Source organism: Phoenix dactylifera, chromosome 17, assembly GCF_051530095.1.
Source record: "Phoenix dactylifera cultivar Ajwa chromosome 17, Ajwa_hap1_PhDact_Kaust_v1.1, whole genome shotgun sequence".
Lineage (NCBI taxonomy): Eukaryota > Viridiplantae > Streptophyta > Magnoliopsida > Arecales > Arecaceae > Phoenix > Phoenix dactylifera.
The window spans coordinates 13,591,477-13,618,119 of NC_143206.1; the positions used below are offsets into that span (position 1 = coordinate 13,591,477).

General features: G+C 40.7%; 2 protein-coding genes across 5 annotated transcripts in view; both read left to right on the top strand.

The window, feature by feature from the left end:
- Positions 1-578: 578 nt before the first annotated feature.
- Positions 579-19,741, top strand: LOC103704724 (bifunctional levopimaradiene synthase, chloroplastic-like). 4 transcript variants are annotated; one of them, XR_016398841.1, is made up of 10 exons: positions 584-882; positions 1,209-1,405; positions 1,672-1,763; positions 1,960-2,189; positions 2,560-2,735; positions 4,106-4,324; positions 5,159-5,294; positions 5,887-6,533; positions 19,465-19,578; positions 19,678-19,741. XR_016398841.1 is itself a non-coding variant. In XM_039117890.3 (8 exons), exons 1-8 carry the CDS (start codon positions 688-690, stop codon positions 6,430-6,432), a joined length of 1,791 nt encoding a protein of 596 aa, XP_038973818.2. In that variant the 5' UTR covers positions 584-687; the 3' UTR covers positions 6,433-6,577. The 4 variants fall into 4 exon arrangements, 2 of the variants coding, with proteins under 2 accessions (XP_088569279.1, XP_038973818.2); XR_015974271.2 differs by lacking the exons at positions 19,465-19,578; positions 19,678-19,741 and adding an exon at positions 6,817-7,617; XM_039117890.3 differs by lacking the exons at positions 19,465-19,578; positions 19,678-19,741 and having other exon boundaries at positions 5,887-6,577.
- A 2,314-nt stretch (positions 19,742-22,055) lies between these two features.
- The window catches only part of LOC120105426 (uncharacterized), a 78,483-nt gene continuing 73,895 nt past the window's right edge, over positions 22,056-26,643 (top strand). The window contains exon 1 of the mRNA XM_089928049.1: positions 22,056-22,335. Within this exon, the coding sequence (XP_089784175.1) occupies positions 22,138-22,335 (198 nt within the window). The 5' untranslated portion in view covers positions 22,056-22,137. The remainder of the gene's footprint in view (positions 22,336-26,643) is intronic.

Consider the following 26,643-nt stretch of genomic DNA (forward strand, 5'->3'; position numbering starts at 1 on the left):
TGCGGCCCATAGACCACATGATGCATGACCCAGCCTGGACAGATGAGTTATACATATATTTTGGAGGTATTTGTAGGCTTATTTCTATAAGGACCCATATGAGCATGTGTTTAGTCCCACATCGGCTATTCGCCGAAGTTTCTTTTGGTACTTATATAGGACTAAGGAACCCACAAAATACATTCCAACTAGCCATTTTAGATGAGGTCCTGGATTGCGACAAATGATATTAGAGTGAATCCGGTCTATAACCTTATGTGAATTAGAAGACACAATAACATGTGCTCATTGAAGCTGACCACGGGTCGATTGTGATGTTTGTAATTAAATTTGAATTGATTTAGATTCTTAGTACTTAAGAAGTCAAGAGTTAAACAGATGAGTATGGAACGACCCACGTATATTTAATTTTATATCGGTTATTTGTTAAGTTTTTTTTTTTTTGCGGCATGTGGAAACTTTAAGGTTTATTTTTTTGCTGCATGTGGAAACTTTGAGGTTGCCCCAGCAAGAACGGAAAACACGTTCCCATTAGAAAAGTCAACAATGACGGCCTCTTCGACTTAAGGGACGAATGTTTAGGCTTTAAACCCCGCGCTCATCCTTATATAGCAGGCAGCGAGGCATTATACCTGGAGTCACCACGAGTAGATCAGAGGCCAGAGGAAGGAAAAAATTTTGAGCAGTATGGCTCTTTCATTTGCTCAGCCAGCTGCTCCGTCTCCATCACTTCCGCGCTCCCTCACCCATCGCCCATCTGCCTTGGCATCTCTGCCTGTATCTCCGGGCGGCCACCTCCGTCAGTCACTCTCCCTTTCACCTCAGCTTCTCCGCACGAGAAGAAGCACGCGCCATTCCTCCTTTGCCCTTCTAAAGCCGGAGGTCTCTGTCTCTCTCTCTCTCTAGCAGTAGAGCAAGATTTATTTAACCTCGAGATGCATGCCAGTTTATGCTAACTAAAAAATATAACATGTCAACTCCCATGTATGATTTATCTTATGATTAATATGGATCTGAGGAAACTGGATGCTTGCATTCTTGTTAGTTAGATTTGATTCACCTCCCCACCCAGCCGAACAGGATGACCCACAAAATAATGAACCTCCCTTTGTTTGTAGAAGGGTTACCAAACATGACTTATATATACAGGAGAAAGATGAGATATAGCTTTTCATCGGACATGATCTTACCAACCTAGCCTCTTGCAGGAGGGCTTCATGCAGGCAGATGAAAAGGAGGAGGATCTGATTGGTGCAATAGAGGTGGAACTTGCATGCATTGAGACTTGTTTAAAGGATACTGCTACTCTTTTTGAGGCTCTAATGTTGGTGGATTTGATGGAACGGCTTGGAATCCAAAGATACTTCGAACACCAAATCCGACGTATTTTACGCACAAGCTACATGTAAGTGCATTGATCGTGTTAGTATATATAAACGCACCTCAGTGCCATGAGTGTATCAAGTGCCACCCAGCCAACTGTAGAAAAGGAAAATATGAACCAGACTCTAAATCAACAAAAATTTGGCATCTAATAAAACAAGTGTGTCATGAGATCATGACCACATCTTCAAAATTTCTTTTGAAGGTGGAGACTCCTATATATATAAGGTGCGGTCATCTCGTATTTACCTAAACAGCTCTGCACGTAATTATGTTTTTCAACTGCAGGCAATGGGATGATAAGTATGGGTTGAATGATGCAAAAACCACAGTATTAGCCTTTCGCTTGCTAAGGCTTCATGGCTACCCAGTCTCTGCAGGTATTGACGCGCGGCCTTTTTTCTCTGCTCAAATAATATCTGGATGGGAACTTGAGGGGCACACCCCGGTCCCTGCGAATTGCATGCTTGCTTGCAGGCCTAGCTGTGATTTATGCTTGTTATGGATCTTGTTCCAAGCCCATAAGCCCATATAACTCAACTAAATGAGATTGACCACTTCGTTATCCATTTGCAGGTGTTCTTATGGCTTTAGAGGATGGGAAAAAGAGCTTTTATGAATGTTTCTCCGTCGATTCACCGACCAATATATCAGCTATGTTGAACCTGTATAGATGCTCTCAGACAGGCTTCCCGTCTGAATCAAAAATCATGGGAGAAGCACAGGAATTTGCAAGGTCCCAACTCCTTAACGTCTTGTCAGAGGGGAACCCAACTCTGTTGCAGCCCAACAACCTTGGGATAGAGGTAAGACCCCCCCAAGCTGTCGCTGGAATATTGTTCTCAAAGCAAGGGAGGAAGATTGGGGTGTGTGTGTGTGTGTGTATATATTGCCTTCCATCCTTCTTTCCATATTTTTTCCTAGTAAGCAAACTTTTGCAATGTTCATGGAAAAGTGAAATTGCAACAATATGATGAACCTGTCCACATTTAGATACTGCTAGCAGCACTATTTTAACAATTTGTACACGACATCAAATTAAATATCATGTTCCATGCACATGCCAAATACTAGAAGGTGGCCATGACACTTATTTTCAAATCATATTCTAATATCAAATGCCGGGATTCGACGTTTTTCAGCTTTATCTAATCTGCTTTAATCTGATTTGTCTAGGTAAATTTTGCATTGGAATTACCTCGTCGACGCCTCATGCCAAGATTAGAGGCAAGAAGCATTATAAAACAATTGTGGCCAGGAAATGAGAGTACAAGAAAATATTTGAAACTTGCAAAATTGGACTTGCAAAAGTTGCAGAAGCTATATCAACAAGAGTTGGAGGAATTGGAGAGGTCAGTATGATAAGTCATATATTTTAAGGAATGCTGACTAATTAAGATCTAGGCCATAGGATGAAAATAATAATTGCTTGCTAACCATATTCGCATCCTTCAACTGGCATCTCTATCCTCACAATTAGGGTTGGCAATGAGCTTGCTTAGGTCCTGTTCAATCAACAAAAACCCTCAACGCATACCCAACCCATTCATAATTAATTTCAAAAGAATAAATCTAAAGCTATTTATTTTCATACAAACCCGTATTCACCTATCATCCTCAATAAGCACATTACTTATCAATTATAAATATTAATAAATAAAATCAAAATAAACTTAAAAATAAGTTATGTAGAACGGGACATCCAAAAAAAGTAAGAAAGTGAGAGAAGAAATTTAAGAGGAAAAATGATAAATCCTAGACATGCCATATTCTCCGCTTTTTATTTATTTTCTTAAATATTACATATGCGTTTTTTCTAGTCATCCGAACAAATCTTTTAATAGAGCATGGCATATGATGTAGCTGCTACTAATTTTAGATATTTGAGAATAAATCTTACTAGCCGGAATCTTATATCTAGAATAATCCATCCGATTCAAAATTTTCCTCAAAATCTTGATTATGCACCTGCATTCTAAATGCTTTGTTACTAAAAATATCTATATAATATTAATTTCTTTGCACCCATACTTGTACTTATTCTGGCAACTAAATTCTAGAATTTGAAGATTTATTTTCTCGCATTGACCCACCAGGCCAAGAGGCTAAACCTATGCCCGACCCATTTGTAATAGAATTAGTCTCAACTAATTGATATCCGATCTATTTAATTATTTTCTAATTTATCCCAACTAAATTATATATCTGATCAATTTATATATTAAAAGAGTTATATATGTGTATGTGACTTTCTAGCAACATATAACCAAGATCTTGGAGAAAGATCAAGTACATATACAACCTATTCTTTTAATTTCACAATATTATTTTGAGCCCAATCCTCACAAGAATTACTTTTTATTTTTACCAAATACAAGGTCTTTGTAATCTAATAAAATGAATCTTGTAATCCTAGATGGCATTTAGCAATATTAGGAAATTGTTGATAGTAATAGACCCACAATCATCAATGTTGATTGGAATAGACTTAAGGCCCGTTTGGCAAAACTTTTGAAGGGTCAAAAAATACTTTTTGATCCTTCAAAAGTATTTTTGGATAGGATAGTGGCGTTTTGTAAAAAAATGAAAAGCTGATTTGGCTTTGCCAAAAAGAAGAAAAGATCTACTTGGAAAAACTTCTATTTTGGAGCTTCTCTTCCAAAAGTGCTTTCTTGTAGCTCTTTGCCTTGGATATTTCGATATTCTTCTTTAATTTTTGCAGATGGTGGCAACGATTTGGGTTTGATGAAGTGAAATGTGCGCGTAAGAGGCTTGCACAAACTTACTTTGTAGTGGCACCAACTATCTATGAACCTCAATTTTCATCCTTTCGGCTGGCCTATGCCAAGGGTGGAGTCTTGACCACCATTCTTGATGATCTCTTTGATGACAAAAGCTATGACCTTCAAGAACTTCGGCGCTTCAACGAGACTTTCAGGAGGTACGTATATTTGATTATGTTTAACAGGACCCAACACCCTCCCTCCCAACTCAAGATTTAACCTAAAATGTTCTCGATTTGGAGGAGGCAGCCCAGTTTCTCAGCATGCTAGTGTTTCATGCTTAGCAAAGTTGGTCTTTGGATGGTCTTCTTAACCAACTGCTAGGAGAATGTCACTAGCAAATTGTTTTTCTCAGAGAAGTTGTTCAACACATGGAGAAATTTTCATGTCAATAAGGATCTCATGCAAATCGCCTACTTTGCCACAATTATAAGGCAAAGAGTTTGGGAGGATGACTAACTTCAGAAGTCTCTGTCTCCATTCAAACTTTTGATAACTACTAATAATCTTCTATAGATTTTTACATACTTTTCTTTTAAATAATGAATTAACAAGCACCACTTTATTTCCACCTCCGGTGTAATTATTCCCACAACATTTTTTAAATCCATACTAAATTATCAAACATTCCTCCGTGTCGAATTTTTTCTTGTGCTTAACTTCTCCAAGCCTATTAACAGAACAACCACAATCTAGTTCTAGCCGACCCATGTCTGGGTTCCAATCAGCGTAGAGACTAGCTTAGCATAACATCTTATCTTATCTTTTTTTTTTAAAATTTTATTTTTGAGGAACGTATGATCAATGCCATGGATTGATGTCAATTATCTATTTCTAGCTATTTCTAGCACCCAGGGAAACGCCTATCAACAAGTTTGAACATGGAACCTCCTCTAATTGAAGGAAGGGTGCAATCATTAGGCTATAAACCGGTTTAGAATGTTTTGGATTAAAGGCCTTTTCTATCATTCTTAATTTCCCTTCCATGCCAGGTGGGACTCATCTCTGATCAATGATCTTCCTCAACACAAGCTAGTATTCGAAGGCATAGACGGTACCTATCTAGAGCTGGCAGCAGAAGCCAACCGAGTTCAGGGTCGCGACATCCTTCCCATATTCAAGCATATGGTAAGTATGAATTTTCGCAATTAATCAATTTAGATGCTGAAAGCTAAGTTCTAGCAGGAGGACAATAACCTAAAGATTAGGCATTCAGTCCTGATGACATTAGCCCAGGTCCATCATAGGCTTTGGCCGCACCTCTTTCCGACCTTTTTAAGAAGTCATTCGACCAAGTTGAAAGAAGAAATGAAATAGCTAAACGAGGTCTCGTATTAATTTGGATTGGTTACATAATTCCTTTTCCTCTGTCCCTCTCTTTAACGAAAAAAAACAGAAGAAACTCTCCTTAACTCTCTTTTTAGATAACATCCCTGTCCATAAACTGCTGGACTTTCTAGTGTCCCAACAATTTAAATGGGTCAGCACAGAAGTCTGGCCAACCGATCAACTTAAAAGCATTAATATTGGAATGAGTTATTGCTCAGCAGTTGCAACCGTCTTAGATTTCCATATTCCAAACATGATAGATTTCTTTTTAAAAATATTTAATTGCAATATTTCTCATATCATATCTTTGAACTAATTGAAGTCCTGAGCCATAGGCTCTCTCACAAGCATAACAATGGGCTTATATATCGTATGCATGCGTTCATTTCAGTGGGCAGAGTATGCAGCTTCCTTTCTAAAGGAAGCAGAATGGATGCATAGCGAACACATTCCGACCTACGAAGAATACATGCAATGCGCCACGGTCTCCGTTGGAGTGAAAATAATAACATGGACATCTGCATTCTTGCTGGGAGAGAAGATCACAGATGAGATGCTCAGCCGCATTGGTCCTGACTCACGCTTCACGAACCTCGCTGCAGTCGTAGGCCGACTTTCCAATGATCTTATCTCCTTTCCGAGGGAGCTCGAGGAGGGAAAGTTGGCCACGGGGGTGGGCTGCTACATGAGGGACCACCCAGGCTGCACCCAGGAGGAAGCCACGGTAGGTCTCACCAATGTGATTGACTTGGCTTGTCAGGAACTGGAGTGGGAGCTCTATCGATCAAGAGCGGTAGCGCCAGAGTTCTGTAGCCGTGCGGTCCTGAGTAATGCTCGGAGTGCCCGTCTTCTTTACAGAAGGATGGATGGCCTTACCAATTCCGATGAAGAATTCATGAAGCTCTTCCAAGATTTTATGTTTAACCCACTTGAATGAAGGCTTCTTGAGCCTGCAGCGAAGCAATGAATTCAGCAGTTCGCACCAAGTCAATCTATATATGTTTCCCTCTCGCACCGTCTATGACACAATTTGAACTTGTAAGCAAATTAATTCGTGCCTTATGTTAGCATAATTTTAGAAATCATTTTGCAATCTGCATCACCTATAATATTTTTTTTTATTAACATAATCATGTATCAATTTATTTTATTTTTCTTATATGGAGTATGTACACTAGTATATATAACTCCATAGATGTATTGAATATGATGGAATAAAGAAATAAAATTACTTTTCTTTTTTTTTCTTTTGTTTTCCTCTTCTTCTTTAAATATTTTAACATGGTAAATATTTTTCTCTTATTTTCTCTTGATATATCAGTCTGCAATATCGACTTTTGAGTTGTTATGTCAACTTCTTATCTGCTACATCCGCTTATAAGTTGCTATTATAGCTCTTGATCTACAAAGTTAGACAATGAGGATAATAACTATCGTTACAAATCTGAGGTGACAGTTTTATTTTCTGGTTTTGAGAAAGCCAGAGAAAAGTCTCCAAAGTTAGAGATTATTCCGATCCACTTGCTTTGTCGAATCTTCTGGAGCTTGGATGATGGAATATATATGGAAGTGTAACCAAAGAGTATGAAACTCTCCATGCTCAGAGGATGCAGGTCATCAAATTCTTGTCCACATTACGGCCATCACTTGAAAATTCCTGTCCAAGGCTATTTTCTAGCTCTCATCGTGGGATAAATACTTGGTCGGACCTATCAACCAAAGGGAATCAGAATTCAGATCGACGTGTTGACAGTTCAATATCTTCAGATATAGTTGATTTGGAGGCTGACTTCATTGATGCTGCTGCCAATACCTCCATATGAGAATGTCTGCAGGAAAAAAAAAAAAAAACATGAGTCCAGTGTTCAGAATATTTTATATTGTGGTGATTCTGATTTAATGATGCATAGGAAAATTCCAGATGTTGCAAATGGCCTTACGGATTCTTGCCCAAAATACAAAGAAGGGAAAGACAGCACATCTGTCATAATTCTTGATTCAGATGATGAAGATGCAATCCATCAAACAGGAAGTCAACATGCTTCCCATTCTGGAAGGAAATCCTCTGATTCACAAACACTGGAACTCGAATTGAGAGCTTCCAAAGACAAGCCATGATAACGCAAGAAAGTCATTCAAACCAGATAATTCCCTATGACTATGGGAGTAATAAGTTAGATGGTAGTGTTGAGGGCTTACTACTTTGTTCATGACTACCACCAGAAGTGGTAATTCATACAACATGAGTCAACCACAAAACAAACACTCCCGCCCAGAAACCACTCAACACATCGACCAAAACATTCCAGCCACTACAAATGCAACCAACCCCAATCCAAACCAAATCAATGAACTATTGCTACAAGCTATTCAACAGCTTCAAATTGTTACCCAGAGGATGGATCAAAGAATGGACCAGTTGTAGACAGGGTCTTGTCCGAGGAAGAAAGGGTGGAACCACCCAACCATGAGGAGGAGATGGGAGAAGCATAGCACGAGGTGCACATGGGGAGACAAAATCGTGGAGGATTTCAACCCAGAGGTGGTGGGCATCATCCCAAACCAAATTTTGTTCAAAAAAACCGTGAGGGGACCAATGGAGGAACAAATGATGGTGCCAATGGACATGCACGTGAACCACTCGATGAATTGACCAAGAGGATGAAAGTAGATGTTGCAGACTTTCATGGAAAGCTTGAACCCCATTGTTTCCGGGACTGGCTGACAGCATTGGAGGATTATTTCGATTGGTTCTCAGTGTCAGAAGATAGAAAGGTGAGGTATGTCAAGATGAAATTGAAGGGACATGCTCGGGCTTGGTGGGGAAGTATGGAGGAGCACTTGCAGAGAATAAGACAACCAGCAATTGCTGAGTGGGAGGAGATGAAGCTTAAACTAAAGGAGAAATACTTGCCTTTTGACTATGAGCAAGTTATGTATGAAGAATTGCTTTTGCTGAAACAAGGAACAATGACAGTAACTCAATATACTGATAAGTTCCATGAACTTAAGGTGAGAAGTCAAGTGGTGGAGAATGATTATCAGACTATTGCGAGGTATCGAACTGGATTGAGAGTTGATATCTGTCACGCCCCAAATCTGGATCATGACACGGCCGTGCTATTGCTATCTTATGCACACAATAACACGAAGCCACATAAAATTTCATAATAAAAATAAATAGTTTCATTTACTAATGTCATAACATTAGTGAAGAAGTTGGAACAGTACAGAGCTTCTAAAATCTGATTATTACATAACATTTTCAATTACCCCAACCCTGAATAACATCAAGCTCTCTGCTCCTAGTGGTCTTAATCATCTGTAGGAAAAAAAAGTAGATAAAAAGGTATGAGCTACACAGCTCAGTAAGTAACCAGGTACTATCTTATTGGATCAAGTACAATTATGCCAATGCAGTGATTAAAAAGCCAATAGTTAATGTAAAATAAAACATTTTATAGATGATATACACAAATCAGGTCATAAAGCAATGCATGTTCTATCCATAAAAATTCATAATCATGATAATGCAAGTTATATAAAAATATTGCCATTTATCCATACTTTATAAAACATACTCTCAGACGGATGTGCTGCTATGGTCACTATAATCCCGTGACAGGGCCTGTTAATCTTAGTCGACTAATTCTGTTATTCGTTACCAACTTTAACCCGTTGGCAGAGGGCCTGTTATTCTTTGGATGCTAGCTCCAGGGTGTCGACTGGCCTCTATTTCTAGAGGTGGTCATAGCTATCTGAGAGTTCATAAATCATATTCTTTTTCTTTCATAAATCATAATCATCATAAATAGGTTTGAAAATGATAAATGGCATTATATAATTTAAAATGCATAAACATGCCTCAAATATCATTTTTCATACAGTCTAACATAATCATAATTTCATAACTCATACACCATCAAATATTCATGAAGGATGCTCTTTAATCAAATTCATGAATTACATGCAATCATATACTTGATCCTAGTTTTGAGAAAAATATATCATAAGCAATACATTTTCATAATGATGAATAAACAGTAATTTAAAAACTTTAAGATCAGTGCCAAGGTTACTTACAGCAATATGCTTTCCAATTTCTTACGTCCGGGTGACAAATCCTTGATCACCTAAATAAATCACATAGGGGTCACATTATTCTCTATTTATTTCATAATTTTCTAATTTATCATAATATGAATTTACTTGCTTGGATCTCAAGTCCAATTTATTTAATTTAGAGCCCTTGGCCTCGATTTAGAACCAGATTGGGTTCACGTAGGTCAATTGGGTCTTTAATTAAAGAATTGGGCTTGGTTCCTGATTGGGTCTAGCCCTATCGGGTCAATTTGGTCTTCTGATTATGTTATTGGGCTCAATTTCAAGTCCAATTAAGTTTAATTTTGGTCCAGGGTCAATGTGGCTCATCTAGGCTTGAGTCAGGGTCAGCCCAAAGTCAATTCGGTCTCAATTTAGTTAAACTGGTTTTGAATTGGGCTTGATTCATATTCAATTTGGGTCTGCTGAGACTAACTCAGCTTAATTAGGTTCATATCCAACTCAATTGGGTTTAATTTGGTTCGGATTTAACCCAATTTATAGTTTGGGTTCGTCCGGACTTAGCCTAATCTGACTGGGCTCGGTTTTAATCAAATTTGGCTAAACCCTTTTTTTTTTATTTTATTTGGGCCTAACAGGTTCGGATCCGTACCCGGATCAGACCCGTTAGGTCGGACCCGTTAAGGGTCCCTCACTTCTTCTTTTTTTTTTTTTTTTCTTTCCTTTCCTTTCCTTTTCTTTTTCTTTTCTTTTTCTTCTTTTCTTCTTTTTCTTTTCTTCCTTCTTCCTTCTTCCTTCCCGAACCTTCTTCTCCCATTTTTTTTTTCTTTCTTTTTCTTCTCCTCCTCTTCTCTTCTCCCGATTTCTCCTTCCCCCTTTTCTTCCCATTTCTTCTCCCATGGAGGGAGGAGGGCGAGCTCGGGAGGAACGGGCAGCGGCCGATGGCGCCCGGCGGCCGGCCCGCGGCGCCCACGGCCACACCCGCGGCCGTGCCCGTGGTCGTGCTCGGGGGCGCATCGGCGGCCCGCGGCCGCGTCTGCCTCCCGCTGCCGGCGACCCGCGTCCCACGGCCGACGACCCGCGGCCCACGGCCGAGGCCGGTGTACGCGGTTGCGGCTGCGGATCACCCACTGGTAAGTCTTTTTTTTTTTTTTTTATCTTCTCCTCCCCCTTCCTTCTCCCGTGAAGGGGAATAGGCTCGGGAGAGGGTCGGCTTGGGGCCGACGGCACCAGCTGCGCCTATGGCAGCCTCGGTAGCCGCGGTCTGCCTCCCCCTCTTCATCTCTCTTATTCTTTTTTTTTTTTTTTTTCTTCCTCCCCTTCTTTCTCCCGTGGAGTGGAGATCGGACTCGGGGAGGGCCTGAGCCACAGCCGGTGGCGCTCCCCGGCCGGTCAGCAACACCGGCTGCGCCTGCAGCTGCAACTGGTGCTCGCGGCCGATGGCCTGCGGCCGCCGTGGCCTGTGACCGATGCTGTTCGGCCACCCCGACCGACGCCCGTCTTTTTTTTTTTTTTTTAATCTCTAAGCTGGATCTTAAAAAATAAATGAAGAAGGGCTTTACCTGCTTTGAAGGGGATCGTTCGTCTCCTACTCCGACGATGCAGCCCTCTGCTCCGACGGCGTGGGTCTAACACCGGATCCTGCCAACCGTGAAGGTTTGTGAGAGAGAGACAGTGGAGAAGAGGGAAGAGGATGATGAAATTCCCCACCGATCGAGGCTTCTTGAAGCCTCCGATTGCTGGGAAAGGCGGGCGGTTGTAACTGCCCACCATCGTAACGCCTGCACGACGGTGTAATGCCCCCCCCTTCGTTTCTCTTGGGAGTGGGGCGGTTATCACATTCTCCCCTCCTTATTAAAATTTCATCCTCGAAATTTACATACCTGCATTGTCAAAGAGTTGTGGATGTCTCGCTCGCATATCCTCCTCAAGTTCCCATGTGGCCTCTCTCTCCGAATGGTTGCTCCACTGAACTTTCACATAGGGGATGATACGTCGCCTCAGGACCTGCTCCTTATGATCAATGATGCGTATAGGATACTCTTTATAAATCAGGTCTCTATCAATCTGCAGGGGCTCGTGCTGTACTATATGGCTGGGATCAGGAATGTATCTCCGTAGAAGAGAAACGTGAAAGACATTATGCACATTGGATAACTCTGGTGGCAAAGCTAGTTTGTAAGCAACCTCCCCTACTCTGGAAAGAATCTCAAAGGGTCCAATGTAGCGAGGATTCAATTTACTATGTCTTCCAAATCTTGTAACACCTTTCGAGGGTGAAACCTTTAAGAATACAAAGTCCCCCTCCTGAAATTTCACTTCTCTTCTTTTCTTATCTGCCCAGCTTTTCTGTCTATCTTGAGCTGCCTTGAGCCTTTTTCTGATCAGTAGAATCTTCTCCCTAGCACTCTGAACTAATTCAGGGCCCAACAACTTCTTCTCTCCAACATCATCCCAATGTAGAGGAGACCGACATTTTCTTCCATACAAGGCTTCATAAGGTGCCATCTGGATGCTAGAATGATAACTATTATTGTAGGCAAACTCCACTAGTGATATATGATCATCCCAGCAACCTCTCAGATCAACAGTACTAGTTCGCAGCATATCCTCCAGGGTCTGGATCGTCCTCTCTGACTGACCATCAGTCTGAGGGTGATAAGCAGTGCTGAGTCTCAGATCAGTGCCCATAGCAGTCTGGAAGCTTCTCCAAAATCCAGATACAAAGCGGGGGTCCCGATCAGATATAATGCTTACTGGTACCTCATGTAAGCGCACAATATCATCAATATACCTCTGAGCCAGCCTGTCAAGTGAAGTGCCAACCCTAAAGGGTAAAAAGTGAGCTGACTTCGTGAGGCGATCAACAATTACCCATATTGCATCATTCCTCCTTACTGTCCTCGGAAGCCCAGTAACAAAATCCATAGTAATGTGCTCCCATTTCCACTCTGGAATCTCTAATGGTTCTAGCAAACCAGCCGGCCTCTGATGCTCAGCTTTTACTTGCTGACATACCAAACACCGAGCTACAAATCCTGCTATCTCTCTCTTCATGCCGTTCCACCAGAAATGTTCTCGTAAATCTCTATACATTTTAGTGCTGCCGGGATGAATAGAGAAACGAGACTGATGAGCTTCCTCCAGAATCTCTCTTTTTAGATCAGCATCCATGGGCACACATAATCTACTGCCAAAACGCAGAGTACCATCCGGGTGGATTCGGAGTTCGGGTCGTAACCCTCTCTCCACATCATTTCTAAGCTGACATAAATGTGCATCTGTCTGTTGAGCAGCTTTTATTCTTTCTATCAAGGTAGGTTGCACCAACAAACTAGCCAACATACTTCCAGCACCCTTGGTAATCACCTCGATCTGCATCATATCAAAATCTTTCAAAATCTGCTTCTGAGTGGTAAGCAAAGATATGGAGCCCACTGCTGACTTCCTACTGAGAGCATCTGCCACAACATTAGCCTTTCCCGGATGATATTTGATGCTTAGATCATAATCTTTTAGTAGCTCAAGCCATCTTCTTTGCCTCATGTTTAATTCGTTCTGAGTAAATATATACTTTAGGCTTTTATGATCAGTAAAAACCTCACAAGGCTCACCATATAGATAATGTCGCCAAATCTTCAGAGCAAAAACCACTGCTGCCAACTCCAAATCATGTGTCGGATAGTTCTGCTCATATGGCTTCAGCTGTCTAGAGGCATAGGCTACTACTTTATCATTCTGCATTAGTACACAGCCCAATCCTTTCTTGGAGGCATCACTATAGATAATGAAACCCCCAGTACTGGTTGGCAAAGTAAGAATAGGAGCAGATACCAGCTTTTGTTTTAGCTCTTGAAAACTTTGCTCACAATCTTCACTCCATACAAACTTTGCTCGTTTCTGGGTCAGACGAGTCAAAGGAGTAGCGATCCGAGAGAATCCTTCCACAAATCTTCTATAATAACCAGCCAAACCCAAGAAACTTCTGATTTCAGTGACATTTGTAGGACGAGGCCAATCCACCACTGCTTCTATTTTCTTTGGGTCCACTGACACCCCTTCTTTAGAGATTACATGACCAAGAAATGCAATACTATCCAGCCAGAAATCACATTTGCTCAGTTTGGCATATAATCTATTCTCCTGAAGAATCTGTAATACCACTCTCAAGTGATCTTCATGTTCTTCTTTGCTCTTAGAATAGATCAGTATATCATCAATGAAAACAATAACAAACTGATCCAAATACTGCCTAAAGATCCTGTTCATCAGATCCATAAAAGCAGCTGGTGCATTGGTTAGTCCAAATGGCATAACTAAAAATTCATAGTGCCCATACCTGGTTCGAAATGCAGTCTTCGGCACATCATCTGCTAGGATTTTCAATTGATGATACCCAGATCGCAGATCTATCTTAGAGAAGACTTGGGCACCTTGTAGCTGATCAAATAAATCATCAATCCGGGGCAGAGGGTATTTGTTCTTCACTGTCACCTTGTTCAACTCCCGGTAATCAATACACAGCCGCATACTTCCATCCTTCTTCTTGACAAATAGTACAGGAGCTCCCCATGGTGAAACACTCGGGCGGATGAATTTCTTCTCTAGAAGTTCCTGTAGCTGAACCTTCAACTCTCTCAGCTCTGCCGGGGCCATCCGATAAGGAGCCTTCGAGATAGGCCCAACACCCGGTAAGAGATCGATCCGAAAATCAATCTCCCGATCAGGAGGTAATCCAGGTAGATCATCAGGGAATACTTCTGGATACTCTCTCACAATAGGGATATCCTCTAGCCTTGTTTCTTTTGTAGTGTCTACCACACAAGCTAGGTAGGCCTGACACCCCTTTCTGAGGGCCTTCCTTGCATTCATTGCAGAGATAATGTGCAAAGAGGGATTCTTAGTGGGTGCATCACCCTGATAGAAGATTTCCTGTTCACCAGGTATCTGAAACACTACCCTCTTGCCAAAGCAATCAATGTGAGCATGATATTCAGACAGCCAATTCATACCAAGGATGACATCAAAATCATACATGTCTAACAGTACTAAGTCAGCCAAAAATTTTCTGTCCTCTATCTGAATTATGCAGTTTTTATGAACAGAATCCACCTCTACTGTCTTCTTGAGAGGGGTAGCAACAAGTAAAGGCTCATCTAACTTATCAGGCATAAGATGCAAGGATGCAGAGAACTTGGAGGATATAAAGGAATGTGTAGCACCAGAATCAAATAGTACTGAAGCATCAACAGAGTTGATGGGAATCATACCTGCCACAACTCTGTCACTGGCACTAGCATCCTATCGTGTCAGTGCGTACACCCGTGCAGCTCCTCTCTGCATCTGATCAGTTGGTCTAGAAGGTCCAGATTCAACTTTCTTTTTGTTCGGGCAATCTCTGGCTATGTGTCCTGGCTGCCCACAAATAAAACAGGCTCCCATCCTCTTCAAGCAAGGACCAGAATGCATTTTGTCACAGTAATAACAAGCCTTAAATTTCTTCTTCTTGTTAGGAGGGCCTTCAAAGTTTCTTGGTCGGTTCATTAGATTCCTTGACGTCTCGGCCCTTTTTTGCTCACCTCTTTCCTTCCCTGATTTCTTCATATCTGCTTCTACCTTCAGTGCTCTCTCCAGGGCCTCTCCGTAGCTGGTAAAAATCAGAACTGACAACCGGGATCGAATTTCGTCCCTCAAGCCTTGCTCAAATCTATTAGCCTTGCTTCTCTCAATCTCTATCATCTGAGGGCAGAACCGACCCAGCTTAGTAAATTTGTTGGCATATTCTAGCACAGTCATATCATCTGTCTGCCTCAGAGATAAAAATTCATTTTCTTTAGATATTCTGACTGACTCAGGAAAATACTGGTCATAAAACATCTTCTTGAATTCCTCCCATGTCGGTAGCTCGTCCTCACCCTCGAGTGCAGCTTCAATAGCCGTCCACCAGAACTCTGCATTCCCCTTCAGCATAGGGATAGCCAATCTGACCTTTACTTCTTCGGGATATTGCAAGGCTTTGAACATCTTCTCTACCTCCCAAATCCAGGTCTCAGCAACCAGAGGGTCAGCTCCACCGTCAAACATAGGTGGGTTGAGCCTACGGAATCGCTCATAGTAGGACTCAATGGACTGTGCAGGTCGGACAGTGGCCTGCACCTGCTGCTGCATCTGCATCTGCATCTGCATCTGCTGCTGCACCTGCTGCTGCATCTGCATCTGCTGTTGCATCTGCTGCTGCATCTGTTGCTGCATTTGCTGTTGCATCTGAAGGAGCTGAGTCATCACCTGACTTGCTCCTGCAAAATCGGCCTGGGTGGCAGCTGGGTTAGGAGTTTGCTCGGCTGGCTGCCTGGCAACTCCTCTCCCTCTTGCTCCTCTCCTCCGAGCTGCAATATTTGCCAAGACTTCATTCTCTCTGTTCCTCATTTTCACCTATAAAAAAAATATTAGCATAATTCAATTAACTAATTTTTTTTATTTTGAATATGCCGAATTTAATTTAACGGGACTTAACTACCCATTTCCCTTACTAAAACTTTTTTTTATACCCTTTATTAAACCTATTGCTCTGATACCACTAAATGTCACGCCCCAAATCTGGATCATGACACGGCCGTGCTATTGCTATCTTATGCACACAATAACACGAAGCCACATAAAATTTCATAATAAAAATAAATAGTTTCATTTACTAATGTCATAACATTAGTGAAGAAGTTGGAACAGTACAGAGCTTCTAAAATCTGATTATTACATAACATTTTCAATTATCCCAACCCTGAATAACATCAAGCTCCCTGCTCCTAGTGGTCTTAATCATCTGTAGGAAAAAAAAGTAGATAAAAAGGTATGAGCTACACAGCTCAGTAAGTAACCAGGTACTATCTTATTGGATCAAGTACAATTATGCCAATGCAGTGATTAAAAAGCCAATAGTTAATGTAAAATAAAATATTTTATAGATGATATACACAAATCAGGTCATAAAGCAATGCATGTTCTATCCATAAAAATTCATAATCATGATAATGCAAGTCATATAAAAATATTGCCATTTATCCATACTTTATAAAACATACTCTCAGACGGATGTGCTGCTATGGTCACTATAATCCCGTGACAGGGCCTGTTAATCTTAGTCGACTAATTCTGTTATTCGTTACCAACTTTAACCCGTTGGCAGAGGGCCTGTTATTCTTTGGATGCTAGCTCCAGGGTGTCGACTGGCCTCTATTTCTAGAGGTGGTCATAGCTATCTGAGAGTTCATAAATCATATTCTTTTTCTTTCATAAATCATAATCATCATAAATAGGTTTGAAAATGATAAATGGCATTATATAATTTAAAATGCATAAACATGCCTCAAATATCATTTTTCATACAGTCTAACATAATCATAATTTCATAACTCATACACCATCAAATATTCATGAAGGATTCTCTTTAATCAAATTCATGAATTACATGCAATCATATACTTGATCCTAGTTTTGAGAAAAATATATCATAAGCAATACATTTTCATAATGATGAACAAACAGTAATTTAAAAACTTTAAGATCAGTGCCAAGGTTACTTACAGCAATATGCTTTCCAATTTCTTACGTCCGGGTGACAAATCCTTGATCACCTAAATAAATCACATAGGGGTCACATTATTCTCTATTTATTTCATAATTTTCTAATTTATCATAACATGAATTTACTTGCTTGGATCTCAAGTCCAATTTATTTAATTTAGAGCCCTTGGCCTCGATTTAGAACCAGATTGGGTTCACGTAGGTCAATTGGGTCTTTAATTAAAGAATTGGGCTCGGTTCCTGATTGGGTCTAGCCCTATCGGGTCAATTTGGTCTTCTGATTATGTTATTGGGCTCAATTTCAAGTCCAATTAAGTTTAATTTTGGTCCAGGGTCAATGTGGCTCATCTAGGCTTGAGTCAGGGTCAGCCCAAAGTCAATTCGGTCTCAATTTAGTTAAACTGGTTTTGAATTGGGCTTGATTCATATTCAATTTGGGTCTGCTGAGACTAACTCAGCTTAATTAGGTTCATATCCAACTCAATTGGGTTTAATTTGGTTTGGATTTAACCCAATTTATAGTTTGGGTTCGTCCGGACTTAGCCTAATCTGACTGGGCTCGGTTTTAATCAAATTTGGCTAAACCCTTTTTTTTTATTTTATTTGGGCCTAACAGGTTTGGATCCGTACCCGGATCAGACCCGTTAGGTCGGACCCGTTAAGGGTCTCTCACTTCTTCTTTTTTTTTTTTTCTTTCCTTTCCTTTCCTTTTCTTTTTCTTTTCTTTTTCTTCTTTTCTTCTTTTTCTTTTCTTCCTTCTTCCTTCTTCCTTCCCGAACCTTCTTCTCCCATTTTTTTTTTCTTTCTTTTTCTTCTCCTCCTCTTCTCTTCTCCCGATTTCTCCTTCCCCCTTTTCTTCCCATTTCTTCTCCCATGGAGGGAGGAGGGCGAGCTCGGGAGGAACGGGCAGCGGCCGATGGCGCCCGGCGGCCGGCCCGCGGCGCCCACGGCCACACCCGCGGCCGTGCCCGTGGTCGTGCTCGGGGGCGCATCGGTGGCCCGCGGCCGCGTCTGCCTCCCGCTGCCGGCGACCCGCGTCCCACGGCCGACGACCCGCGGCCCACGGCCGAGGCCGGTGTACGCGGTTGCGGCTGCGGATCACCCACTGGTAAGTCTTTTTTTTTTTTTTTTATCTTCTCCTCCCCCTTCCTTCTCCCGTGAAGGGGAATAGGCTCGGGAGAGGGTCGGCTTGGGGCCGACGGCACCAGCTGCGCCTATGGCAGCCTCGGTAGCCGCGGTCTGCCTCCCCCTCTTCATCTCTCTTATTCTTTTTTTTTTTTCTTCCTCCCCTTCTTTCTCCCGTGGAGTGGAGATCGGACTCGGGGAGGGCCTGAGCCACAGCCGGTGGCGCTCCTCGGCCGGTCAGCGACACCGGCCGCGCCTGCAGCCGCAACTGGTGCTCGCGGCCGATGGCCTGCGGCCGCCGTGGCCTGTGACCGATGCTGTTCGGCCACCCCGACCGACGCCCGTCTTTTTTTTTTTTTTTTATCTCTAAGCTGGATCTTAAAAAATAAATGAAGAAGGGCTTTACCTGCTTTGAAGGGGATCGTTCGTCTCCTACTCCGACGATGCAGCCCTCTGCTCCGACGGCGTGGGTCTAACACCGGATCCTGCCAACCGTGAAGGTTTGTGAGAGAGAGACAGTGGAGAAGAGGGAAGAGGATGATGAAATTCCCCACCAATCGAGGCTTCTTGAAGCCTCCGATTGCTGGGAAAGGCGGGCGGTTGTAACTGCCCACCATCGTAATGCCTGCACGACGGTGTAATGCCCCCCCCCCTCCGTTTCTCTTAGGAGTGGGGCAGTTATCACAATATCCGTAAGGAGTTGATGAGGCAAAGGCTGCTGAATGTGGATGAGGCGTATCAAATGGCTCTTCGCATTGAAGCTCAGACTGGTGAGACCAGTTTTAGGAGAACCAGCACTCAGGATTTATGGTTTGCAAGATCTGTCCCTAACAGATCTCAAGCTTCGAAGCTTTTCCCCTTTGAGGATCTACTCTGAAATGCGTGTACTTCTTAGTGCTTAGTGGGAACAAGAATCCGATGCATTAGTGTGGCCATGATCATACTACATAAACAGTGTTCGGATACTTAGTTTTTGAAATGAACCCTTATGCTAAGAGGATAAAACCTTGGGAATAGATAAGATATTATTGGAAGAACTCTATCTGCTTTTGATGAGGATAATCTTATTCCTTGCTTTGGATTTGGAGATGGTTAGTGTCGCTCTAGCTTGTAGAAAAAAGTCTACTTAATTGTGCTACAAATTTCAAGGCTACCTTTCTAAAACTGTCTGGGGATTCTTGTTATTGTTTCTATATTGCAGCATCCACACATGATCAGGAGGTATTCAGTTTTTATCCAGAGAACCGACCATGTAATGGCTTTGAGGAAGCACTACAAACATATAAAGAATTAGTTCTACATCTTCGATTAGCTGGTCTGTACGATGCTCTTACTTACATGCTATTTTTTTGTCAACCTCATATAGATTATTGTGAAGTTCCTATTTGGTCATGACTCTGGACCTTCTTGACAGGACCAACATCCTTTGCACCAATAATTGAAACAGCCATCGGCATTGCAGATAATAGTGGTGGCCAGTATCATGTTCTTCTTATAATAGCAGATGGACAGGTCAGCTATTTAAGATGCTTCTCTTTTCAATTTTTCGTTGTTATTTTTCCTATTCGTAGATTTTTATTTTATGCAATAAAAGAGCAGTAATTTGAGATAGTAAAGCCTTTTTATTTGTTTTTTAATCATATATTTACTGTTAATTATTCTGACTTGCATCTCTTATGTTGGTACTTGGTAGTGCTTACCCGCTGTCAATAGTTCTAGTTGGAGTTGGTGATGGACCATGGGACATGATGCGAGAATTTGATGATAATATACCTTCACGCGCATTTGATAATTTCTAGGTTACAAACTGAACATACATAAGTATGATACTACATATGCATATGAAGAGTGGTCATTTTGTGATTTGGTTTTATGCAGTTTGTGAACTTTACAGAGATCATGTCTAGAAATATTGCCAACAGCAGAAAGGAGACAGAGTTCGCGCTTGCAGTATTGATGGAAATCCCATCACAATATAAAGCAATAATAGACCTTCAACTTTTGGGGTATTAGGATGATGTTTCTGATTTAATGTTTCTGCTGTTCAAGTTATTTCCTTTTTGTTTCCCAGTAAAGGAAGAGGAACACCAGAAATGACTGCTCTCCCTCCACCAATTAAAAGTCATGGTTCAGCATATTCAAATCCAAAATACTCACACTCAAGTAGCTCGGAGCAAGGTGCCGGAGTTCATAAAAGGGCGTCAGCCATTGCATCAGAGAGTTCTCTAGAAGGGAAACAAGTAAATAAATTAATTTACATATATGGTTTTTCCTTTTTTTTTTTTGTAGATTTCTGAGACTTCAAAAGCTCATAGAGATGATGATGATGGAGCTGAATCCTGTCCTTGATACCTTCTAGACTGGTTTTTATGGAGTTTGATATGTATATGTTTCTTATTTTGCAAAGTACATTGTAATTCTAAGATATAACAATTTAAATATTTCGAATGATTTGAATGTTTATGTCAATGTAAATGTAATACAGGTTCATATTGTTATAATGTGTTTTTATAATTTACATTCGTATTTTTATTTTTTCTTTTTAAAATAGCAATCCCGACGCTTTAAAGCGTTGGTAAATAAAAGTTGTGGCACGCCTACGCCGATACTTTAAAGCGTCGGTAAACTGAAAGCCTACGCCGACGCTAAGAAAAGCGTAGGCAAAAATACATTTGCCGACGCTTTAAAGCGTTGCAAAAACCCAGAACTGGCATGCTTTGGGCTTTCCTGACGCTTTAAAGCGTCGGCGAATGTCGTTTTTGCCGATGCTTTTATTAGCGTCAGGAAAGCCCTGTTTTTGCCGACACTTTCTCTTAGCGTAAAAGCGTCGGCAAAAACCTTTGCCACTCCGGTATCGCCGACGCTTTTGCGACGCTTCTGTTTGCATCGCGGGAACTTCAGCTGACGCTTATAAGCATCGGTAAAGATTATAAAAAGCGTCGGAAAAGATGAATTTTCTTGTAGTGTATAGTTAATATTTAAAAATTATGAGCTTCAGCAATATCATACTGATGTTGATATTGATAAAAAAAATTATTGTTGAAGGTTTCTTGTGCGCTTAAAAAAGAATAATTAAGTGTCAAAGAAGAAATGTCATATCTTAGACTCAAAACTTATGTCCATGGCCAACAGATCAAGTAATTTAGACACTAAATTTAAAACTGACCATGTCATATATTAAGCATCGCTAACTCTCCTTCCAAAATTGCTGAAGTCTTTTGCATCAGTATTAAGCCATACGAAACTATTGGTGCTTGAAATTGTTAATTGTTACCGGATGGCATCACGCTGGTCATATATTGTTATAAATAATCATTTGTCACCATCGTCATTGAAAGACGATCGTGCCGGCCATATACCGATTTGAATCGCCGCTCACAGACAACATGATGCATGACCAAGGCTGGACTGATATATAAGGTATATATTTTGGAGGTTGTTGGAGGCTCAGATCATCCCTCGCTACTGTTCAAGTAAAACTTGTTCATAGAGAGATTTATGATGCTCACGTGTTGCTGAGCTTTAAGGACCGGTTCTCTAGGAGTATACTTTTTTTGTACGTCGCCATATTTTGATTATCGATTTTAGTGGGCGTGTAACTTCCAGACTGGTCGATGATAGTCTGATCAAAGAAGAAGAAAAAAAAATCGTATGAACACCATTTTCTTTTGTTTTTTTAGCTACATATGGGCACTAATTTTTCTTTGAGGTTGCCCGCAAGAAAAAGAGAAAATGACACTCTTCGACGTAAGGGACAAGCGTTTAGACTTTAAACCCCGCGCTCGTCATTATATAGCAGGCAGCAGCGAGGCATTACCTGGAGTCATACCAGGAGTAGATCAGAGGCCAGAGGAAGGAAAGAATTTTGAGCAGTATGGCTCTCCCCTGCTCCCTTGCTCAGCCTCCTGCTCCATCACTTCCGCGCTTCCTCACCCATCACCCATCTGCCTTGGCATCGCTGCCAGTATCCCCGGGCCGCCACCTCCGTCAGTCACTCTCCCTTTCACCTCAGCTTCTCCGCACGAGAAGAAGCACGCGCCATTCGTCGACGTTTGCCCTTCTAAAGCCGGAGGTCTCTCTCTCTCTCTCTAGCAGTAGAGCAAGATTTATTAAACCTCGAGATGCGTGCCAATTTATACTAATTAAAAAATATGACATGTCAACTCCCATGTATGATTTATCTTATAACTAATTAATGTGAATCCGAGGAAACTAGATGCTTGCATTCTTGTTGGTTAGACTTGATTCACCTCCCCACCCAGCTGAGAAGGATGCCCCACAAAATAATGAACCTCCCAGTGTTTGTAGAAGAGTTACCAAACATGACTTATACAGGAGAAAGATGAGATATAGCTTTTTGTCGAACATGATCTTACCAACCTAGCCTCTTGTAGGAGGGCTTCATGCAGGCAGATGAAAAAGAGGAGGATCTGATTGGTGCAATAGAGGTGGAACTGGCATCCATTGAAACTTGTCTAATGGATGCTGCTGCTCTTTTTGAGGCTCTGATGTTGGTGGATTTGATGGAACGGCTTGGAATCCAAAGATACTTCGAACACCAAATCCGACGTATTTTACGCACAAGCTACATGTAAGTGCATCAATCATGTTAGTATATATAAACACACCTCGTGCCATGAGTGCATAAAGTGCCACCCAGCCAACTGTAGAGAAGGAAAATATGAACCAGACTTTAAATCAACAAAAATCTGGCATCTAATAAAACAATTGTGTCATGAGATCATGACCACATCTTCAAAATTTCTTTTGAAGGTGGAGACTCCTATATATAAGGTGCGGTCATCTCGTATTTACCTAAACAGCTCTGCACGTAATTATATTTTTCAACTGCAGGCAATGGGATGATAAGTATGGGTTGAATGATGCAAAAACCACAGTATTAGCCTTTCGCTTGCTAAGGCTTCATGGCTACCCAGTCTCTGCAGGTATTGACGCGCGGCCTTTTTTCTCTGCTCAAATAATATCTGGATGGGAACTTGAGGGGCACACCCCGGTCCCTGCGAATTGCATGCTTGCTTGCAGGTCTAGCTGTTCTTGTTCCAAGCCCATAAGCCAATATAACTCAACTAATGAGATTGACCACTTCGATATCTATGTGCAGGTGTCCTTATGGCTTTAGAGGAGGGAAAAAGGAGCTTTTATGAATGTTTCACCGTCGATTCACCAACCAATATATCAGCTATGTTGAACCTGTATAGATGCTCTCAGACAGGCTTCCCGTCTGAATCAAAAATCATGGGAGAAGCACAGGAATTTGCAAGGTCCCAACTCCTTAACGTCTTGTCAGAGGGAAACCCAACTCTGTTGCAGCCCAACAACCTTGGGATGGAGGTAAGACACCCCCAAGCTGTCGCCGGAATATTGTTTTCAAAGCAAGGGAGGAAGATTGGTGTGTATATATATATAATATATATATATATAGAATATTGCCTTCCATCCTTCTTTCCATATTTTTTCCTAGTAAGCAAACTTTTGCAATGTTTATGGAAAAGTGAAATTGCAACCATATGATGAACCTGTCCACATTTAGGTACTGCTAGTAGCACTATTTTAACCATTTGTACCCGACATCAAATTAAATATCATGTTCCATAGAAGGTGGCCATGACACTTATTTTCAAATCATATTCTAATATCAAATGCCGGGATTTGACGTTTTTTAGCTTTATCTAATCCGCTTTAATCTGATTTTTCTAGGTAAATTTTGCATTGGAATTACCTCACCGACGCCTCATGCCAAGATTAGAGTCAAGAAGCCTTATAAAACAATTGTGGCCAGAAAATGAAAGTACAAGAAAATATTTAAAACTTGCAAAGTTGGACTTGCAAAAGTTGCAGAAGCTATATCAACGAGAGCTGGAGGAATTGGAGAGGTCAGTATGATAAGTCATATATTTTAAGGGATGCTAACTAATGAAGATCTAGGCCATAGATGAAAATAATAATTGCTTGCCAACTGTATTCGTATCTTTCAAAGGACATCTCTATCCTCACAATTAGGGTTGGCAATGAGCCATCTTAGGTCTTGATGAGGTCAAACTTGGGGTTGAGTCAAAAAAAAAACTTCAACCTATTCATAATTAATTTCAAAAGAATAAATCTAAAGCTATTTATTTTCATACAAACCCATATACAACTATCATCCTCAATCAGCACATTACTTATCAATTATAAATATTAATAAATAAAAGCAAAATAAACTTAAAAATAAGTTATGTTGAACAGGACATCCAAAAATGTAAGAAAGTGAGAGAAGAAATTTAAGAGGAAAAAATGATAAATCCTAGACATGCTATATTTTCCACTTTTATTTATTTTCTTAAATATTATTTATGCAATTTTTCTAATCATCTGAACCAATCTTCTAATAGAGCATGGTATATGATGTGGCTGCTACTAATTTTAGAAACTTGAGAATGAATCTTACTAGCCGGAATCTCATATCTAGAATAATCCATCCGGTTCAAAACTTTTCTCAAAATCTTGATTGTGCACCTGCTTTCTAAATGCATTGTTACTAAAAATATCTATATAATATTAACTTCTTTGCACCCATACTTGTACTTATTCTGGCAACTAAACCTAAGCCTGACCCATTTGTAATAGAATTGGTCTCAACTAATTCATACCTGATCGATCCATTTATTTTCTAATTTATCCCAACTAATTATATATCTGATCTAATTATATATAAAAAGAGTTGTACATGTGTATGTGACTTTCTAGCAACATATAACCAAGATCTTGGAGAAAACCTAAGATCAAGTACATATACAACATATTCTTTTAATTTGGCAATATTTTTTTGAGCCCTATCCTGTATTTCGAAGGAAGGTTCTCCTTTCATAACTTGGAGCGGTCACCAAGTGTTTGACTCAAGTAAATGGAAGATAGCATTGAAAATCATGATCTAGTATTTTATCTAGACATCATCACTTATTTTTATCTTCATCTTGTAGCTCTTTGCCTTGGATACTTCGATATTCTGCTTTAGCTTTTGCAGATGGTGGCAGCGATTTGGGTTTGATGAAGTGAAATGTGGACGTAAGAGGCTTGGACAAAGTTACTTTGTAGTGGCACCAACTATCTATGAACCTCAATTTTCATCTTTTCGGCTAGCCTATGCCAAGGGAGCAGTCTTGATCACCATTCTTGATGATCTCTTTGATGACAAAAGCAATGACCTTCAAGAACTTCGGCGCCTCAACGAGACTTTCACGAGGTAAGTATATTTGACCCCAAACCAACCATTTCAATGAAATGATTGGAAACACCAACTCAAGATTTGAACCTAAAATGTTATCGATTTGGAGGAGGCAGCCCAGTTTCTCAGCATGCTAGTGTTTCATGTTTAGCAAAGTTGGTCTTTGGATGGTCTTCTTATCCGATTGCTAGGAGAATGTCACTAGCATATTGTTTTTCTCAGAGAAGTTGTTCAACACATGGAGAAATTTTCATGTCAATAAGGATCTCATGCAAATCACCTACTTTGCCACAATTATAAAGCAAAGAGTTTGGGAGGATGACTAACTTCAGAAGTCCCTGTCTCCATTCAAACTTTTGATAACTACTAATACTCTTCTATAGATTTATACATATTTTTCTTTTAAATAATGAATTAACAAGCACCACTTTATTTCCACCTCTGGTGTAATTATTCCCACAACATTTTTTTAAATCCATACTAAATTATCAAATGTTCCTCTGTGTCGAATATTTTCTAGTGCTTAACTTCTCCTAGCCTATTAACAGAACAACCACAATCTAGTTCTAGCCCTGACCCATGTCTGGGTTCCAATCAGCGTAGAGACTAGCTTAGCTTAACTCTTTTTTTTTTAAATTTTATTTTTTGAGGAACGTATGATCGATGCCATGGATTGATGTCAATTATCTATTTCTAGCTATTTCTAGCACCCAGGGAAACACCTATCAACAAGTTTGAACATGGTACCTCCTCTAATTGAAGGAAGGGTGCAATTATTAGGCTATAAACCGATTTAGAGTGTTTGGATTAAAGGCTTTTTTTATCATTCTTAATTTCTCTTCCATGCCAGGTGGGACTCATCTCTTATCAATGATCTTCCTCAACACAAGCTAGTATTCGAAGGCATAGACGGTACCTATCTAGAGCTGGCAGCAGAAGCCAACCGAGTTCAGGGTCGCGACATCCTTCCCATATTCAAGCATATGGTAAGTATGAATTTTCTTAATTAATCAATTTAGATGCTGAAAGCTAAGTTCTAGCAGGAGGACAATAACCCAAAGATTAGACATTCTGTCCTAATGACATTAGCCCAGGTCCATCAAAGGCTTTGGCCGCACCTCTTTCCGACATTTTTAAGAAGTCATTCGACCAATT

Coding starts and splice junctions, on each gene's coding strand:
- LOC103704724 (XM_039117890.3), top strand. CDS start 688: ATGGCTCTTTCATTTGCTCAGCCAGCTGCTCCGTCTCCATCACTTCCG. Junction 1,406..1,671: donor ATTTTACGCACAAGCTACAT/GTAAGTGCATTG, acceptor TTTCAACTGCAG/GCAATGGGATGATAAGTATG. Junction 1,764..1,959: donor TGGCTACCCAGTCTCTGCAG/GTATTGACGCGC, acceptor ATCCATTTGCAG/GTGTTCTTATGGCTTTAGAG.